This window comes from Agrilus planipennis, unplaced genomic scaffold (genome assembly GCF_000699045.2).
Source record: "Agrilus planipennis isolate EAB-ADULT unplaced genomic scaffold, Apla_2.0 scaffold4, whole genome shotgun sequence".
Taxonomy (NCBI): domain Eukaryota; kingdom Metazoa; phylum Arthropoda; class Insecta; order Coleoptera; family Buprestidae; genus Agrilus; species Agrilus planipennis.
Window position 1 is genome coordinate 2,665,093 of NW_020442463.1, and position 22,353 is coordinate 2,687,445.

The 22,353-nt window shown below is 34.6% G+C and overlaps 1 protein-coding gene across 3 annotated transcripts in view; it reads right to left on the bottom strand.

Annotated features, from left to right (window-relative positions):
* LOC108745162 (cAMP-dependent protein kinase type I regulatory subunit) overlaps window positions 1-22,353 on the bottom strand; it is a 110,501-nt gene that overhangs the window by 15,010 nt on the left and 73,138 nt on the right. Inside the window, exon 1 of one of the 3 annotated variants that reach the window (XM_018481266.2) lies at window positions 11,468-11,905. The exons of the other annotated variants lie outside the window; for them this stretch is intronic. Coding sequence (XP_018336768.1) covers window positions 11,468-11,509 — 42 coding nt within the window. The 5' untranslated portion in view covers window positions 11,510-11,905. Of the gene's footprint in view, window positions 1-11,467; window positions 11,906-22,353 lie in introns of those variants that run through there. 3 annotated transcript variants of the gene reach the window in all.

Below are 22,353 nucleotides of genomic sequence, written 5' to 3' on the forward strand. Positions count from 1 at the left end.
TAATTTAATGACACAATAATTAAAATCAAATGAATAGAATGACGACCACAATATTATTTTAACAATTAATTTATTATTTTAGATTTGATGAAATCCTTCAAATGGCACGGAAACGCCATCTGCAGTACAAGGCTACATTCAATAATAAATGAATCTTGTTGAGCATATTGAACTCCACTAGATGTAGCATTGTATGTTACTACAGATGGCGTTTACCGCGCCATTTGTAGAATTTCATAAAACGCGCTGAGTTAAGGCAGCAGGTAGAGCTGGCCTGTGTTCTGTCGCAACTGTCTGCGACTTGCTGATGTGATCCAACAAGATCGAAGTCGCGATCGGCGTGTGGCATTTTCTAGAGAATACTTTTTTTTTAGATTTCATATTATTATTTTTAATTTGTGACTGCGAACTAGCGTTTTTCTAACCAAGAGTCTAACAAATAAGAAATTTTCGAGTGATTATACAAGAAAATTCCAATATCTCCGTCTAATATAATTAATTAACTAACTAATCTACCTTGATAAAGCCTTAGGCGAAACATCGGTGGTGATTACATAATCAATAAAGAACATTTCACCTTTTTTTGATAGCTTCTAATTTCTTCTCTCTTATACTTGAATGCGGATCATCCGCAGTTGTGGATGCGGATATCCACTAATATCGAGATTCACTCTCTCCACATGATTTATATTCTATATTTATGTTACCATCAAGACATATAAAATTTGAATATTCAACTTCTAAGCACATCAAGTTACTTTATTGTTTTAAGGACACCCATAACAGTACCTTCTACAAAGGTGTCTTTCTTCCTCCTCTCTTTGTACTGTTTTAATTCTATCCATTATCAAAGATGCTTTCTCATGTGGAAGTTGAGCAATTCATCATCTGCTTCCTCTCTACCCACTAACGATACGCGTGAAAGGTGTGGCAAAAAGTTCTCCCGCAATTAATTAGTGCTTAATGCGTTTCAGGTGGTTATATGGGCAACGTAATTACTTCAGAAACAAAAGGACGATTAGAAAATGAATTTCATGACATTACGTGGGTATAAAATATTCGTCTGTTATTCCGTAAACACATCGCTTTATTTAAACATTTTAATAAAATTTAAACACTACATATTTATCTTTGTGGGTTTTTGGTTCATCACTATCCATAAGTACTGTGAGGTTACCAATTCGGAAAACTTTCGGATAAAAAGCGCATATACGGCCCAAAGAATATTAATGTTGTACAGAAGCGTAAATCAGCGATCAACATAGGGTAATGATAGAATTATTTATGTGAAGGACGCTTTTCAAAATTAAAATTTTAAAATCGTACTTAAGATCGACAACGAACCAAGCACGACTAACCAGTTTTCCCCATTTATCCATTAAAAAGAATCACAAACATTGACAATGCATTTGAATAGTCTATCAAAATAAAGTTGGGGGTGATTAATAGAGAACCGCCTCGGATGACGATTCATTCTACGCCGCCATTGAATCGACACAGCTCAAAACAAGGGCTGCCCAGCTCATTGGCATAAGCGGTTATGAAGAGCATGTAGATGCCTAAGGATCAAGCATTTATGCGATTCATCTTTTCTCATCGATATTTCTTTGAAAACTGAGGGGTCAATTAATCAGTACCCACTCTTTCAATTGGAAGAGATTCTATTTCATTTAATGCTGTCTCAAACTTCTTCTTGCTGGATGCTAACACTACTACATCATCTAATAATCTAAGCATCTTTTGCTACTGTACATCTAAATATAAAGCTGTCCTATCATTAATAATATTAATCAAATCTTTCTAATTTATTACAGGTTAAAAATAATTATTTATCTGCAACATCAACTTGAAATCACTTTTCGATTTTGACCTACTATAAATTTCCTCAAATTAATGAGGAAAATATTTTTGTTGCTGTTGTTACCCCCCGCCGAGAAACGAACCCGGGACCGTATATATACTTGTATATACTTATAATTATGTTAATAATAAAAATCGACGGATCGTTAACCTAGTAGGCCAGGTTTGTCGTGGTTGCTGTTGTCATCTCTCGTAGCTTAGTTGGTCAGAGAATTGGTGCGTAAAGCCAAAGGTCCCGGGTTCGTTTCCCGGCGGGGGGTGACAACAATAACAAAAATATTTTCTCCTCATTAATTTGAGGAAATTTATAGTAGGTCAAAATCGAAAAGTGATCTGAAGTTGATGTTGCATATTAACATTGACCACTATTAGTAATTTAAAACAATGTCTTAAATTATTTACCTGCCAAATAACCTTTTATCAAAAAAAAAAATATATACTCTTCCCGAGGGATAGAAAAAGTTAGTTTTATATGGTTGTCGATGATTCTTGTTGAATATTTAGGACGTCAGCGAGGGCAAAGCCACGGATAAAACCTGGTAGCGTATAAAACTATGACTTATGTACTTAGGTTAAATGTACTTCGCTTTGGATCGCTTCGTAACTCGAACTCGTACTAACTCTTCCTACCTCGCGGCATCTATTTATAGAGGTCGACCATGTTTTAAAATGATCCAGAATGTCTGTCAATGTGTATGTTGGGTTGCCTACATACATGTGACAGTATGTTCATGGTACTGATTAAAATTCAATAGTTCAAATAACGTTTGCGCCATTTTCTGAACCTAATCAGTTATCAGGAAACATCCTAATTTGGGATTAAATTATTAATACCTGTAGCATCATTACACGATACTAAGGATAACATTTAAAATTCAGAAATAATTATTTTGATATCTTTAAATTTGATGAAGCGGAAATGAGTGATACCACTCAGTCGCTGACATCACGCGACACAACGTATATGATTTGAATTGTTGTTAGAAGCCACTAAAATAGGAAAGCCAAATTCAAAAAATTCTGAATAAATAACAGCAGACCTAATAGGCCAGAAAGATGCCTCCACTATTGTTGTGGTAGGTAGCAAACATCATTTTTTAAATGTCATACCTCTCTCACAACATAAGTAATTAACCTTCAATCAATGGATCCCACTACACTTAATGACAATTAAATCATTTTATTTATACGAATGGTAGTTCCTTATAAGCAGAGAATGGACGATTAAAATTTTTAAACTTGAAATTTTACGAGTACGTTTGTACCATTATTACTAATTCATACTAATAAATGTAACGTAAATTTTACCAATTGGAGAGGCCACTATCATTTGATTACCATAAAGAGAATATGTATAAAAAATAGATTATTAAAAAAGTTTCCTTACGTATTTTTACGCAAATGTTGTGGGTGGCTAACTCATTCTAATTTATTTTAAAAAAAATTGCTATTACTAAACGTCTGTCGGCGGAATTATAGATTATAGGTTATATATATTATACGCACACGCTTGCTTGTCATTGCCCGAAGCGGTCGAAATACGATGCTGTGGGTAGCCTGGGTTCTATTCTACTTTTTTAAATCTGTTTATTTTAGCTAATTAATTTTTGACGATTATGCTTAGATTCATAAAGTTACAGTAGGGAAAGACTACACTCACGAAGTATACAAAATAAACTTCTTCTCACTGTTACAACTAATTATACGATTAATTTAATGACACTGACACAATATTTTTATGTGGAATTAAAGGATTTTAATATTTTTATGTTCGGTATGTTTTGTTAAGTTAATAGACAATAATTTTATTTTATACAAGAAAGGCATTTGTTATAAAAATTATTTTTCAAATATCCTCACAACAGCACAAAATCGATAAACATTCAACAATATTTAAAAAGCTGATGGCTATTTTGGTTACATTAGAAAGGTAGATAGCTACTTAAAAAGAGAACCCCTGCAAACATTCTAAAAATTTAATATTATTACACGAGTCAAAATCTTTATTGAGCATCTCCGAGATTCGCCCAATATAATTATTTTAGATAAGAAAGTCCCCTTCATAAGGTCGTCAGTTGTAAGACTGGTTGGACTGGAGATATAAAAAATGTTTTTTTAATAGTATTTAAATACAAAATGCAAATACTTTTTTTCAAATAAATACATTTTGTAGTAGGTATCTATTTAATTTTCTACATTACCTCAGGTATAAAATATTTTTTTATGAAAACCTTGCAGGCATTTGCTCATTTTTTAAATATTGGAGTTTTTTCTAGTGGTGTTTGCACTATATCACCAGCTGGGAAGATTGAGTATAATTTAAATTTTTCTGTTTGAAGTGATTGAGATATAGTTTCTCTATCTTCAACAAGTAATTCTTATATATGCCTCCTAATTTGCCTTTGTCACCCGTTTAAATTGGAAAAAAGATACTGATACCAAAATAGTTTGTTTAGCGTGAAAGATGAAAGCAAAAATAGGGCTGAAAATGATTTTATTAATGTAAAAATATCAATATACTTACGACCCCATTTTGTTTCTTATCTTTTACACATTGTAATAAGATAAAGAAATGGAATCCGTAGTTTCTTTAGTGTTCATCTAATAAGTGAAGTTTTTTGAATCGATTTCTAAGAATTTTCGATTATACGCATTAGCACACCACAATATTTTGTAGTTTTCAGTTTTACACAGCTGACGTATATCAATTCGATATTGTTTTGCGAGCTGTTTTGTCGTTATTGATAGAATTTCGTAGTTCCTTACTAAAGGTACGATAAATGGTGATTTGGCAGGTGTTGATATCAACTTGGAATTTCAAAATTCCTTGGATCATGACATTGAACCCGGAAAACCATATCGATCCAATATTTTATACTTATTATCAATTTTCAAGGAGTTTACAATTTTTTGGGCTCTCAATTAAAGAATTAGAAGATATTCTGGAATGTCTGTTTGTCCCCTTCTTAAGCTTCTAATACTTTCAATAGCCAATGCGAGCAACTTTCATTCATACTTTTATATAATGTTGGATCGGTGATACTAGCAAAACTTTAAACGGCAAAAATGTATTTTGCATTTTACAAATAGAAAATAGGTTTGGAAAAGTATTTTAAATAAAATACAAAATGCTTTTCTCAAAAAAGTATTTAAATGCAAGATAAAAATAGGTGTTTTTATTTTGTATTAACTATTTGTGAACAGTAATCTAATCCAGGTCTACCTTTACTCCTCTTAGCTCCTGTTTCTGCTTCTAATATGTCTCTAACTAGTCATTCTTAGAAAGTTTCCTACCTACCAACCCAAATCGCCTATTTCTTACTGCTCCCATATTCTTTCTATACTTCGTTTAGTTTCTCTAGCGATGTGACCTTTAGTTTGACCGGCGCAAAGTAGAAAAGAACAGCACTAGGCCAGAAAAGGAAGGAGACAACTCTCAACAAAACTCTTAACCGGTGAGGAGCGTATAATCCGTACAGTACTGCACGGAAAAATTGACGATGTTATCCACTACAATTGCATTGCTCAAATGTGCTGTTATTGGTATCATTTACTACTGAAAATATCAAAAAGATGTTTATTTATATTTGGAGACACATTAAAGGCCTTAACGCTTGTTTTCGACTCGCACTACTATTCATAATTGAACAAAACTTTTGGCAGGTACTGTATGAAAAAGTATGTTTAATGAACAAAAATCGAGAGTATAATAAGTTTTTTCTCCCTACCTACGATTTTGCCAGCGCGCATCCAAGACATTAGAAGGGGCACATCGCTACAGAAAGTACTTGAGGTATAATACCCTTGCATTTTTAACCTATCCTATTGACGGTATACCTAATGAGTATATGCTACAGGTATGAATTTTAATATTTTATAACTATATACTAACGGACTGGCACTGCCATAATGTCAAATGTCACCCTCATTGTAACAAATTTCAAGAATTTGTTGTAATAGGAATATTTCCCCCAACGTGAGTAGATGTTTCATTCCGTGCGAAAATTAGTCAAATTACATGCCTGATTCGTGCGAGGTTGCTTAATATTGCACGTCGGGCTGTCGTACGAAAATTAAAGGAAATAGTTATCGGCTGAAAATTAGTTTACTTGATGTGATTCCAGAATACGTCCTCGGAAGAAAACTTTATTAAGGTCTCGGAAGGGAAATGTGTCTGTAATCACAGCTTACGCAAATTGTAAAATTATTAAATTATCCTGATAGAGCCGAAAAGTGTTACGTTTCTGATTTTAGAATAAAAATACATTTTCTTACTAAAACATTTTAAACGTGAAACATGAAAATTGAAGTTACTAGAGAATGTTAAGTAGTAATAAGTACTATGCCTACTGATGTATGAAAATTATAGAAAAGCGCAATGGCCTAAAATTATTCTAGCTGCTAATAAAAGTTGCCACGTTTTTTAAAATCACTAAGAAAATTACTGACAAGTCTCACAAAACAGAAACAGACCAAAATGACTTACACTTGCGCTATTTGTAATACGGCAAACAGCAAAAAAATATGCTATTGTAATCAGTGATGTAAGGGAGGTAGTTTTATCGGAACCGAAGGCGGAGTCGGAGTTTTTAAATTTGCTTTATCGGAGTCGGAATCAAGAGTCGGAGGCAGGGTCAGAAGTGGTGGCATGAGAGAAAATAAAACATTATTTAGTCAATTTTTTTTCATTTCAATTTTCAATTATAAAATAAAACACAAATAATGAAAAAATAATTGACGATAGAGTGCTCAGTGCACGTAGTGGGAGTCGGGTGGATTCCCCGCGCGACATGTATGAAGTTCATATTATGAACCTGTTCATAACAATCGACACAGGCCGCCGCTATGTTATGCTTCGACCTCCGATTAAAACCTTCGATTTAAAAGTGTCGGAGCCGAAGTCGGAACCGAAGGTGTAATAATAATCGGAAGTTTCGACTTAACGAACCGGAGTCGAAGCTCCGTAACATCCCTGATTGTAATACCGAAATACATTCAATTTCCGCGATTTCTACTCCTAGCAGTTTGTTCACTCTCAAGAATACTGCTGTGGAGAGCGCCTCCCGACGTGCCCCTTTTATCCTTGCCACAGTCAAGCAATCAATCGGTCACACATTCATCAACTCCACTCTTTCAGGCTGCATACAATGGGCTTTACTGCCCGGGAACCGCTTTTTAGCGCGAGTGCTCACCAAAAGTCCTCTTGCCCTTCCTCAGGCATTTTCACAAAACTTTTATTGGGATGCAGAACCTCCAGATTGATCTCCTTACTCTAGGATCAATCCATGGCAGAGAGGACGCCACCGAGCCAGGAATTGGTTTTACGGATGCAAATATCTGGGGACAATAAACGTAACCGAAGGAAAGATTACGCTCACACCTAGGGATCGATCTGCTGTCCACATTTCCACAGGAAACTACAATGGAACAGCCATTCTGGACAGCGGAGCCATTTTTCACCGACGCTTCCATTATTCACGCCGTCGACGGCTTACCTCGGGATTAGATCATTGAGACAGCGTTCAGGACACTTGAAAGAAGTTCGACCTGAACCACATTCGTGGTACTGCCCGGCGCCATGAACCAAACCCTGTTGGAGGTGGACTTTGTAGAAGAACGATCCAGGAGCGACAGTTTAACAAAAACAGACCTTTTCGCTGAATTAGACAATGGACGAATTGAGACGTTTGCGCCCACCAACAAACTACCTTCCCTGCGACTAGATGAAGATAACGAAGAAAAAGAACTGAACCAGATACGGAAGGAATGTATTTATCCCTCGATGTTATCGCCATTAAGTCCCGAAAACTTCAAGGAGTATACCCCAGTGCAAACTTTTATGACGATTGCATACAAAAATTGATACGATAGGTAGCTTAATATTGGTGAAAATTATTTAGAAAAGTGGAGTAACTTGCTGGTATTCATATAAAAACAAAATTATTAAGAAAGGTGTAGGCATTCTTTATTTTAAAGTGATATTTAAAAAGATGCCTCGTTTAATATGGGATGTTCCACATCCCTTCTTGCAAGATATGATTAAAAAAATATAACGTGTAATTATACAACACGCTACTGAAGTGAAACTTCTTCAAACACACAAACATACCGGAACAGGGGTTAAGGAATTGGCTTAATGGTATTATTTGTACACTATGTTTACAACGGGTGCAATGCTGATAGTAAATATACAATAGAATGTCTTTATATACAACCATTACAGCTTTTTTGTCATTAGACAATACAAACCGGCCGGTACCGACGCAACCGCTATATGTCCCTGCATTTTAAGTGTGTAATATCTTCGAAAATATTCATTTAAATTACATGCTGTAAAGGGCCATATTGATCTATATTAAGTGCACAATGTATTTAAAAGTACTTAATTAGATAAGGGTTAATGCTGTATTGCTTAAAATCGCTTAGTAAATAATTGTGGGTTATCCCTAAGAGATAGACATATACCATCGCGGACTTTTTTGTAGACCTTTTTAAGGTGTACAATACTGTAGTACATTATTTTGATCTATCTCGTAGGGTTCAGCCAGCGTTTGCAATGTAAGCGCAAAAAANGATAATGATTAATGCTGTATTGCTTAAAATCGCTTCGTAAATAAGCCATATTTCTCGTAAAAAGTAAAGGATAAAAAATGGTTACTGTGGGTTATCCCTAAGAGATAGACATATACCATCGCGGACTTTTTTGTAGACCTTTTTAAGGTGTACAATACTGTAGTACATTATTTTGATCTATCTCGTAGGGTTCAGCCAGCGTTTGCAATGTAAGCGCAAAAAAATGTGTTTATTTACGACATCATATTACAAACCTCTAAACTTATCAGTGTTTCTCTACTATATTATGTTTATATTATACATATAAATCTTCCTCTTGAATTACTTTCACTTCAAAAAAATAAAATATGAGTTACTAACTGTATTTGGAAACCAAGCAACAGACATTTTATTTACTTAGATGTTCTCAGCCTGCTTAACCGAATATATTATAAATAATTCATTCGTGTTTTGGCAACAGACACTTTCTTTACTTTAGATGCTCTCAACCAAAAATTTTATAATTCATTTATATTTTGCATATCTTTCCAATTCTGTAACCTTCACTATAATGACGTTGACATTAACAAAAGCCCTTTAAATATTCAGTCAGTAGCTATTATAACATTAAATTCGTAAAGTAGAGTAGGGTGAGTATGCGTTTCGTTTTGAAAATCGTTTTATTTTATATTTTAGTGTTCAGGTTGCTCTAAAAAAATTATTATATGATTCAAGTTGTCTCTATAGAAAAGGCTGCAGCATTTCCGATAATAAAATGAATAACTACAGCAATACTACGTCGTTCATGACGTAAACAGTAAATCACAAAATGAAATTCTCATACGATAATAGGCAAAGTTACAAACATATCCACACGAATGTGTAGGGTTGGCACATGAATATTTTACAATACACGACATATTTATCTATAGATACGTATAAATATACAGAAGAAAGGTTAAGTTAAAATTAGGACTTAATCATTATCATATAACTGGCTGCCTCCCGCGGTTTTAACCTCACATAGCCGTAGTAACGCTTATTATGAAAAATAATAAAGTAATGGGTATATCTAGGTTTACATTTATAGCACTTAAATGAAGTTGGCCATATTAAAATTTTCGTTCTATTTAATACTATATATATATTCACAATGTATATGATATTCATTCTCATCAGCTACTAAAGCTTCTCAGGGGGTTGCGGCTCTGACATTCACTCACTCTAGTGTAAAGCTGGAGGATAGGGCGGGAGAGCATAACTCATACTAATTGCAGGTAGCCTATGAGGATACTTTTCGGTTGGGCAGTGAATGAACATCGAAAGAATTAGCCACCCTTAATGCGGTTTAATAAAGTAAAAAAGGCATGAATTTAAGTTTGCGTTGTACTCCACAATAAGTTAAATGTGTAGAAAATAAATCGAAATTCATTTGTTTAATAAATAACTTTTCGTTTTTTCATTCATTCATTCATATATCATATGCTCGGCAATATAAGTGTTCAGTGTAACATTCTTCCTAAAACTGAAAAACAATTATAAGAAACCGAACCCATCTTTGGTATCCAATTATATAGTAGTTGTCAATAATTGAATTGTTTCCTGAAAACTGAAAAATGGATTAAAATTCATTTGTTTTATAAGTACAATATAAATCTCATTGTACGCAGGTAGAAAGCGGCAAATAATACAAGTCGAACATTAAGAATGCGTTCAACAATTGACAAAACGCGTTCCGGCTCTTTAATAGTTACCAGAATGCGTTGCGAGCGTTTAAAAACAGCCAAAACGCGTTCTGTGCGTTCGAAGGCAGCCAGAACGCGATGTGGCCGTTTTTTCCCGCCACTGAGCGTTCTCGGTCTTCGGGCCTAACATATACATATGGTAATAGCAAAAAGCTAAATTGGACACCGAAGAGTACCTAACTGAACGAATCCCGGTAAAGGCCTAGATGATTCCCCCCACCCCTTTCGGGGTGCATCCCTGTCTGACCCTAATATTTAATATTTACTTACATGAGTGTTACATATACGGCCAACAAAAGGATATTTAACCACGTTTATTTGGATGAATTTTCTAGAAAGTAAGGAATTCGTAAATCCCATAAAAATGACCATTCCTGTTACTGCCCCCCCCTCCTTCCAAAACAAAGGCCTAGATCCCCACCTGGTTCATATTAAGAAGAATTATTACACCCACTGTCGTGATACAATTAGACACAAGTCGAACAATGCAGACCCTGCCTGACACAATCGTCTTCGGAGGGCTTTGACAGGATGTGGTGTTATTGGAAATTGTCATCCACAAAATTAGAATATGTGGCCACCCATTATATATGAAGACAATCAAAGTTCCATCAACTTAATACATATATAATGGACTTGTATGTGTAACTAAACTTTCTTATAAATTCGTCAATACTTTTTTTATTCTCCTATTTCTTTGTTTTTTTTTTTTTTTTTATTTAGTTTTTTCTTGCAATAATAATCGCCTGAGAGGTAGGTCCGAAGACATTTTCCCCGGGAATCCGACACTACGCAGTCGTCCGTACGACTGTACTCTTTCGAAGATTGCCCCTTTTCCACGAAAACAAAAAAAGAAAAATAAGCAGAGATAATCTTTGACATTCCATCGACTAACGGTATGGGAGCGAGAGATCCTACCTATCAGTTTTCTTTTTTTTCGGCTAATTCCGACATTCTACCCGCCAGCGGCAAAGGAGAGGGAACTCCGGTCTCTTATGTATTTTCTTCTTTTGTTGTACAAATATCGTTCTTTTTTTGCATATTTTGACAACAAATAGATGTGTAAATATTGTAAATAAACTTTGTATATGGTAAAAGTGCGTCTACATTCTCAAGTGTGCGTTACAAATATCTATCTAGATGATATTAATTTACCTGTTAATTTTTCTTTTTTTAGTGTTCCTAATACTATGTCGAGGTGTACTTTAAATAGTACATCATACTACAAGCGATAAACAAAGTTGTTATTTAATTAATTTTTATAGTAATGGGCGTCTAAACTAGCGCGATAGCAAGCTGTTGATATTTACTTTATTAGTCGTTCCACAACCGTCACTGTTTCCATTCTCCATCGATGTAGATGCTTAGTTGTTATCGTAATTTCACTGTACCTACGCTGTCAATTCACGACCAGGACCGGCTTCGGATTGTAATTTCTTCTGCTTTTCTTACAAACCCACGCGCTTTACTCACTATTCGATTGTCTTTTGCATCTAGTTGGCATCCTCCAAAGCTTGCTACTTATTTCAGAAACTACCTGTATACTAAAAGCTTTGAAATATTCACTAATATGTTTATCTTCTAAACAAAAACGGCGCAACATGCTTACATATATTTAACATGTTAGGCGTGTGTCTTCTAATATCAAATCAGTATGTTATTTTCAAATGAATAATAAGCACTTCACACCTCACTTATGTAATTAAATGCCGCAGAGTAATTTTAAACGGTTACAAGAATCAAATCGGAAAGGAATGTCGTCAGTGTGTTCTGAAACACGTATTTGTCGTAAATGCGACCTATTTAATAGTAGAATTACCTGCCAAAATCTTTATTTTGGGCACTCTCTCGATTTGTAAATCACGTCCTATTTAAAGGATTACTGGGACTTTCAAACATTATTTTGAAAATGCTTCTTTTGATTTCCAAATACTTACTCGTCTACCAAACCAAAAATTATGTTAAATAATTATTAGTTTTTATCATTTACCTCTGATTTAGACCTTGCTTGTTTCAGATAAAATAAGAAAATTATTTTTTGGCTTATTAAAAGTATGATATTTTACCGTCGTTTTAATAAAAATTATTTAAACGCACAAAAATAAGTAAAGTGTGTATTTAATTATTTCAGCTTAAATAAGAGTAAAAGGAGGTATTAGCTAATTATACTTTAAGCCCTTGCATTCTCGTTTTAGCATTTTCATTATAAAGAGGATTTTCCTCGCAAAAGACCTTTTTTAGAGTTCTGCATCCACAGCATCCGTATTGTACGTAACTTCTAATATAAAACTCAGGTTTACAACTTTTATTTTGAACCCCTACGTTTGTTACGAAAACTCAAAGTTATATTTCAATGACAGTTTTTTAACGCTCCGTACTTCCAAATTGATAAATAGAATCCTTATAAGATCAGTAAATTATTTATCTGCCTGCCGACTCATCATCAATATCTTCCAGATGGCATACACACATCGTTGGTGTGACATATTGATGCGGCATTGTAGCTCAACGAAAAGAGGGAAAGGGTTTTGCGTCGTATCGCAGAAACGCGAAGGGACTCGGTCTCAACACGTTGAAGGGACAAGATGTACAATATAACTATTAGAATTAAGAGAAGTTAATGTTAAGTTGTTTAGCAGAATAATGTTTCAGTTCAATTTTTTTATACAATAAAGTTGCTACTTTTTATCGTAACGAGTTTTTCTAATAATTAGGATGGTCCTTCGAATAATAAAAGCAAAAAGTACACGACAACATGAAACACACATTATATTTTATGCGGAATTATTAGCAGAAGTTATAGGGGTTGAAGATTGATTATTTTGACAATTTTCATACATAATAATTCAAATAAAATTCAATAAAAAAATTATTTTCAAGCGGGTGGAGGTGGGGTATCGAAAGAGGCTGGTCACTTGAACAAAACCCGATAACCTAACCTATCCTTTTGATAAAGATATTTAAATAATGTTTTATATAACTTTCTCAATATTTTTATGTATTTTTCATTAGTTTTACCTTTGAATATTGTTTAAGAATGACTATATAAATATTTACATGCCTAGAAAAGTATAAAAATTGGCATATTTATTAACTTTGAACCCCCATAACTTTTAATGGGGGTGAGACCGCCACGAACTTTTTATGGTACAATGGTGGGGGAGACCTCCTCTTTCGATCCCCCACCCCCACCCCATTCGAGGGTGCGGGTCATCATCTAGACCTTTACCATACCATTAAACAGTTCGTGTGTTTGAAGAATTTTCACTTCAGTAGCGTGTTGTATAATTACACGTTGTATTCATTATATTACTAGTTTGGATATGAAAAATATGCTATTGTTACGGTTAAATACAGAATGGTTGCTTTTTCCATAATTTTGTATATTTTTATTAGGATAAAAACCGCCGTATCTCGCGGAACCCATGTGACCCTTCCAGTGAACACCAGGGCTCCGCAGAATACCAATTGGGAACCGTTGATCTAGGAGATCATCATTTTGGAGAGAAATAAATCTTTCATCGAGTTTTTAATGTTTGTTAGATTAAATAACTATAACTAAACCTAACCTATTATTGTAATTTCAATTCTAAATATTACTCTATTTAATTTTATCCCTGCGTGCATTTCATTAGTTTTTTGTGGTAGAAGACGTAAAGAAAGTTAACTCATCATTATTTTTCGTTTAATGTATTTACCTGCCTATAAAATATTAAACCTATCAGGAATTCATTCTTCCGCCTACGCATTTACTCAATTTTCATCAACCGCACAAAACATGTGAAATATGTATTGACTAATATTATTCTTGCGATCACACCCTTATTTCTTCCGACGTCAAACACTCTCAATAAAAAAGTGCTTTGCCGCAGTGAATTTAATCTTGCTAAAACGTTTGTTTTCTGAAACTATCGACTACATTGTGACATGGTAGACAATATTTCCGATAACAATTTAGTGCACAACAGGTCTCAAAGGGAAATAAATTAAAAACTGACGCTTGGCAATTGCTCCACAATATTAGTTTATTATTTTCAAAAAGTATTTAAGAAACACAATCTTCAGTAAATTATTCATTAGTTAAAAGATATCTGAATTTAGTTTTAACTTTTTCAATGTTACGAAAGTTAATTCCATTATCCGTCTAGACGGCGACAGGCAACCGTCCGTTAGAAGCCCGTCAGTTTTATGTTGTATTCACATTCAATGTACGTGGGTGCCATCTCTAAATTCTGGCAACCAGGACCCCGGATTTGGGAGCTTAGAACCCGGACATGTCAGTAGTTTTTTTTTAAGTTCCTTAATAAAACAAAAAAAAACACTGGTAACCGCCCGATATGAAGTGAGTCGGTTACCAATGTCGCAACGCGCGCAACCGATACCTTTTAAACCTCGACTACAATTGAAACCCCCGTGGGTTCCTCAGTCGTTCTTTAAACTAGGACAAATCCGGATAACCCAGAAGAATGGCAATACTAATATTATATCACGGTTGACCCTTTGTCTTTTGGCAAATTTTGGACGATTTGCACTTCTCCGCGATGTTTATTATACTCTTTTACTTGAATAAGATGAAGAGATGGAGAAGAAATGGAAACAAGAGTGAAAATACAAAAAATGGGGATACAAAAGGGGATTTTTCACACTGTATTTAAAGTGAAAGTATTAATGTAAAATACTTCTACTATTCTCCCATATCCTTAACTATTTGTGAACAGTAATCTAATCTACTCTACTCCTCCTAACTCCTGCTTCTGCCATTAATATGTCTCTCACTAGACCTTCATGCCTGAGAAGGTGTCCTACTAACCTATCTCGCCTATTTCTTATTGACATCCATAGAGTTCTCTGTTCTCCTATTCTTTCTAATACCTCTTCATTTCTAATCTTTTCTATCCACGGTATCCTCATTATTCGCCTGTAACGCATTTCAAACGCTTCCAACCTTTTCTTTTCTGCCACGCTCACCGTCCATGTTTCGCACCCGTACAGCGCCGCGCTCCAAACATACACCTTTAACAATCTTTTTCGAATTTCTAAATTAACCGCGCGAGCATAGAAATGATTTCTTTTTATTGTAGGCGGATCGACCCTACACTATTCTCTGCCTTATATACCTACTACTCCTTTCGTCCTGACTAATCTAACATTCAAGATACCTAAAATCAGCCACTTCTTCTAATTTTTTGTCTTCTACCTTTATATTCGCTCTTTCCCTACTTCTTCTTCCCTTACATGCCAGTATTTTTGTTTTATTTTTAATAAATTTCATACACTACTGTTTCGTCAGTACCGCATCTATTTTATTTAAAGCTATCTCTAACTCCACCTTGCTAGATGCTAATACTGCTATATCATCTGCAAATCTATGCATACTAATCTTTTGCGGTGACAGTGTGCATCCCTGTCTAACTCCCTTCCTATTATTTACTTCTCTATGTTGCAACTCAAACTCTATAACTGCCTGTTGCTCTTTATACAAACTGAGTATCACTCTTCTATCTTTGTAATTCATCCCTACAATTTTAAATATATTTAACATCTTGTCCCATTTAACATTGTCAAAAGCTTTTTCTAAATCTACAAATCCTATGTACGCACTCATTCCTTTTTTTAGAGTATCGTAGTTAAATAATTTAATTTAATTTTTTTGTATTTGTTATATTTTAAAAACAACTACATTAAATCGCACCAACGATCTTAAATTACTGAAATTGATGCGGATCGAAAGCGATCGTTCTAGGATTTTCTCAATGATCCGCCATTTCGAATTATCATATCTACATATGTACGACATAAATACGATCTAGGAAAAAATCTAAAAATATATTCGTGCACTACATATTTAGGATGTCAGTCAGATGATTTGTGTATTTGAAAAAAGAAATTCATCATCATTATAAAGTCGCCAATTCCAAGACTGGTTGGACACTCACCTCCACTATTTTCTAATATAACAAGGTATCATACCAACTACCAACCTATCTGGCTTACTTCTAATTGACTTCGGCAGCGCCCTTAGTTCTTTTACTCTTTCTAATATCCCCTTAATCTTTCTGGAATTTCTAAATCAACCATTCGCGAGCATAAAAGTAACTTGTTAAGTGCAACTCGACCTTACGCCATCCTTTGTTTTATATCTATCCATCCATCCTAAATTATCTGAACAGGCACTAAATAAAAAAAATCGGTCTCTTCGAAATAGTTTTTTTTATTACTATTTTGTACGTGTTGGTGATTTGCTCGTGACCACCGACAAATTTAGTTCTGTCGCAGTTGAAGAAAACTGATCAAGACCACAACTTTCACATAAATATAGGGTTACCAACTTTCCCTTTTTAGCTCGGAGACTCCAGAAAAATTAAGTTTTCTCCGGACTCTAGTTTATAAAAAATAATCTCTGGATTTTTTAATTTTTATGAAAAACAAAATTTTATTGTTCCTCTATTGAATATCACATACAATGTAGTTACTCTAATACTAATTCTCTACCTAGAATATAGAGTGAGCTAGTGAACACTATTATTTTGAATACTTCAGTTTGTGCCATTTATTTAAATAAATTGATTCATTAATTTACTAATTGTTTATTTCACTGTCCAAAACGAACAAGCTTTTTTTTTCGTACTTTTATGTATATTTATCTCCCGACTTACTCGGACGATCTCCGGACTTACTAAAATCTTGAGTTAGTAAATAAAAAACAGCTTTGAAAAAATGATTAGTTCATATGTCGTAATCGTTACTGTAATGACTTCAGTTTTATTCCTTCCATCCTTTCTAGCTTAATCAAATCACAGAGATCGTATTATATGTATACATTGGTATTTTCCAAAATATATGTCATCATATAAAAGCAATGTTTTGATTCTCGCGAAGTTTACATATTAAATTTGAATTTTTATTAACGTAAACAATTATGCAAAGCAATCTGCTATATAAACAGGATACATAAGATCACCATATTACACAAATTTTGTATCCGATGATACAATCTGGCAACCATAGCCGCCTTATATTAGCTTTGGTTAAACGATATGTAAATATCTCATACCACTTTTAAAATTGGAATGGAGACTTCCCGAGTCTTGAACAGCGCATCGGTCTGGGTATTCATACATGGACTCGGAGGATCCAAGTCCCGAATACCGGGGATCGAAAAACCGTACTAATGCAACCTTGACCGGTTAGGTTCCACATTTTATAATCAATTTTTGTTAGCTGTTAAATGAATTGACAATGTGCTAATTTATTCTTCTTTCCTAGATTTAAATAATCGGAACTTTAGATACTCCCCAGGAATTACGAAAATTGTCACGTGTAGGCAACCCAACATACAGTAAGTGCCTTAAGGTGGGTTGTCTAGAACTTACTAGTAACCTTCCACCATATAATATACTAGACACACTGTTCGTAGTGAAGCTACATACGCCTCAGTCAATGACGTCAACGAAGGACATAACATACAGTCCATTTCAATTTGTTAGAATTATGACCTTGAAGAAATCTGCTCGAAGATAGAAAGAATACACACTAGGCGTGAGCAAGACAGAAATAGTTGGAACAGGCTTAAACGAGCAGAGCTCTCGATAGGCGGTCTTAGGAGATCGGCTAGAACTGTACAGTACTAGACGAAAATGTTTAGCAATTTTTTAAAACAAAAATGTATATAAGTTAACAATAGAAAACAAAGCAAAAGTTTTATAGGTGTATATAAGATCGGTGGGGAAATGAGCTACGCAGACAAATATGATTGAATTTGGAATTATGCTACAGCGAATCCTAATAAAGGGAAGGGGCATATCTCTAACTTCCTGAAACGAACAGTAGTTATGCTGTGTACCTGTATTTCTTATATGCGATATAATTAATTTTATTAAGTGATATGTGATATACATAGATGATTGGCTTGAGGAGTTTCATAAGATATTAAGACTATCGTGGGTGTATGTAAGAATAAACGTATATTGAATATTTAAATAGCACACCAACAATAATACAATGAAAGATAGCTCGACAATTGTTGCGACCTATTAAGTTACATTTCTGTACGCTTGTAAATGACCAAATAGGTCGAAACATTATTGGTTGTTTTTTATATTATTGTTGAAACTTTCTGCTGTTTTATTTAAATATAAGATGTGTTTTGCTCTTCGGTGACGTCACAAACGGCACTGATGCTAGCTTCGTTCAATTTGTATTAGAGAAACGAGTCAATACGAGTAACGACGTGTCTAGTATATTATATGGTCGAAACTAGTAACAAAGAAAGCTTGGTTCTCTAGATGCCACACTTTAGAATCCCTGTAGAACTAGTCCATATAAAGATTTGTCGCGAGATCGGAAGAGTACCAAGCGGCATGACCCAGAGGTTTAGACATCTTGCGTAGCTTTTTTTGTACTTTTCTTAAGTAAACGCTGGGGCAATCATATTCTTCAAATAATCTTTCTTCTTCTGTCTTCATTTCGTTCGTCTATTTTTCTCACCCCAACCACCACCTCCATCCACCCCCACCCCATTCCCATGAAGAGAGCCGCCCGTCAGACGTCAATCAAACTATTATTTCGTTTAAAAAGCAAAGAGTATTGTAGCGATCACGAGTGTGTTTGTGTGCGATCGGGCACACGTCTGCGTGAACGGCTTATAGATTCGTCGAATAGCCGCGGGCGCCTTTCTTCATGTGCGCCGTATTTGTAAATATGTGTGTCGTACCTGCGTTCTGGGAAAACAGTTAAACAGTCCAAAGGAAAAATAAACTATCCGGATGTTTCCAGAAGGTTCCCGAAAGTAAACAAGAGTTTTTAAAGGAAGAGACGATCGCCGAGAGAAGAGAAATAAATTGACCGTTGCAGAAGTGAATACAGAAATAAATTGACAGTGATAGCAGTGAAATAAATAGCGCAGTGAATAGTGATATGTCAACAGTAGTGTAAATAAATAGAATAATTCATAACCTAAGTTTAGTAATAATTTAATAGTGTTTTGTTAAATCCACGAACATTACAGTATTCTCACTATCTCTGCAAATCGTTAGCCCTCGATTAGTCGGCGTCTGCCGGTGACCAATATTGCAGGAGAGAATACTTTAACCCTTTAACATGACGGTGCCTGTCGCTGACGATCGGCTGCTGACCGTCAACTTACAGATAGTGAGAATAAAGCTTTAAGAAGAGCGACATAGCGATAAAGTGTGCCATATTGTAGTGAGCGAGTGCTAATTAAAGAGTAAATGGTTAAATAAATTAATTAACAATGTGACAATTTTTTTATTACGCGACAATATAATATTTTTCATTTTATTCTACAATAAACTGCTTAAGCTTTTAATTTTTTAGTAATTTAACAGGTTAATAAAACTACATACTTTGATAAGATAGGAAATAATTGTAGCCAGGAGTCAGCGATGTAGGTACGATAAAATCTTCATCTGACTAAAAAAATAACGAATGTGTTCAACTGTAACGATTAAGTATTCTGTGATAAACTGTGGACACATCGACATATTAAAAGCATTAGTGACGTGACGGGCGACAAGCACTTACATCTTTCAAATAATGATTGTTTGTTATTTTAGTTCACTATTATTAGTTTTTTATTATCTTCTGAACATCTAAAATAAAATATTTGCAGAAATGATTTGTTTGACTACCATTTTAAAAATAAACAAACTGTTTTTACGAATAGAAGGTACAAAGACATATCACTATAATTAAGGTCGATTCACATATACATGTATATAGTGCCGTGCCCCTGCCATACCGTTCGCGAAACACACGTAACGCCTCTACAGAGTGTTTCTGAAATAAGCACCAAGCTTTAGAGGGTGGATGCAATAGGAAATAGCGAGTAAAACAGAGTAACAGACAGTAGGTTTTCAAATTGGACAAGTGCATTAACAATCTGCCCGTAAAACCAAAAGTAAAAATTTTATTGCGATTCGTTTTTCCACTTGTCCTTTGAAATTTCACTTCTACTATGTGTTCTAGCACACATTTCGTTTTCACAGGTTTACTGCAAATTCTGATTTGGTGACATGGAGAGCAGAGGTAAGAAAACAACAGCTGAGCACAGCACACGCCGCCAAGACTGTAGCGGAATTCTCACTCTTCGCGCGGCTTGCGCATTATATGCATCTAAGACAGCCGTTGCTCTCTCTCCACTGTCGCCAGCCTTTCTCTCCCTTAGCCGTTGCCGCCTCTCACCACGCGTTATACCGTCTACTCCCTCCACGCGGCCGTAACGCCTTTCCGTGACAGGAAAAGTCGTAATACCCTATTTATATAGAAGTTTCACTTCAAAGATTGTACAAAATTTAGATGTTACAATCCCAAGCCGATCCTGGACGTGAATTGGTAATGTACAGGGAAATTGCGAAAACAAGTGGAAAGTAACAACGATGGAGAATACAAACAGTGACGATTGTGGAACGAATAATAAAGTAAATATTAACAGCTTTGTTCAGTGCAAGTGTTCATATCGATGAACATCTATTCGCAGTTGGGGTAGTGACCGAGCATTTTCAGCTGAACAGTCGCTTCATCCCTTACTAACAACAACACCTTTTATATTAATACAGTAATCAGATGGTTATACATGTCACATACAACATTACCCCAAAACTTAGGAGAGCAAATTAAAGATAAAATTCCACCCAGGTAGTTATAAAGCCAACCTTAATCTTTTGCGTACCTAAGCAATATCTAACCACTGCATCGCTTACTATTATTCGGTTATCTGTTCTCACTTTGTGCTACTCATGAAGCATTTCTTAATTTAGCTTATTTCATTTGCAGCGATCATTACACGGTCGTGCAAATCATAAGTGTTATGCACTTGCGTTTCATACAGGTGGTACTTCACATAACATACAAAGAAATCAAGCGGATTTAGATCCAAACTATGAGCTAAGATACAGGACCTGTACGTTATATATAACTGTTCATTTAGAAACTCACACACTGGTCAATGCAGTAATACTATTCTGTACTGACTTATGACACTGACACATTGCCTTACTGCCAAAGTAAAAAGAACAAAGAACTAGTCTAGGCTGACTGTAATAAACTCCATCGTTAATCAAACTTAATCTAATTTAACAAAAAACAAACAATGCTCGAGTCAAAAAAAAATCCTATCAGGGCCGGACTGGCCTTTGTCTGCACTTTCAAATACGTTTTTCTTGAAAGCAGTAAACATCCAAACATTTACTTAATTTTCTTGTTTTACAATGCCCCTATTAACTCTTGCATGCTTGCTATTTGTAATATGTATAGGTGTATATAAAACTAACGCACAGCCCAAACCCCTGGATCTAGATTTTTGAAATTTTCCACAATGTAGACGAACACAAAAAAAAAAGATTATTTTAAAACTCAACCCCTAAAGGGGTAATAACGGCGTTCAAAGTTTGTTAATTGATCAAGGTACAGCCCAAAGCGCTTAATCAAGAAGCTTGAAATTTTGCACAAAGGTTTCTTATACAAAATGAATTTTCAAAATACCACCTTTAAAGATATAAAAAAAACACAAAACAACCCCTCCAAAGGGACGGTGATAAAATTAAAACCATTTTTAAATTGAAACTATTTCCGCATGACGCGAGATAGCGGCAGTGAACCAGTGAATAATAAGAAATACGTTTTCTAATTCAATATTTTAAAAACAAAAGCAAAAATACAATTTATTTTGCTATTGCGGTTTTTATAGAGGATTATTTTCATCTTCATTAGAACGAAAGTATTTATGTATTTTCGAAGATTGCCACACATTTTATTGACAGAATGGAAGCAGCAAAACAGTAAAATAGTTTACTTATCAAACACGCGGAAAAAACTATTATCTTTATTATGTTGTCCAACCATAACATGATGTTAACACATTCGTGTTTTTATAGCAATTAATATACAGGGTGATTTTAATTTAATTTAATTTCACTTGAAGTAAACTTACAGGTCTTAAAATAATAAACACCCATTGACAATTCATAAACTACATCCGGTAGTTGCAAAATGCTTGTAAATCTTAGAAGTATTTTAAAACCCATCGTAAGTTATTATTCCGAGTAAAATATTTTTGTGCCTATGTGTAAAAGTGTAAATATGCATTGCCACACTAGCAATAAAATATTTATCCTATTTTTTAATTTAAATGTTACTTCAGCTAATCATAAGTAAAAATACTTTCTAGGTAACAGCT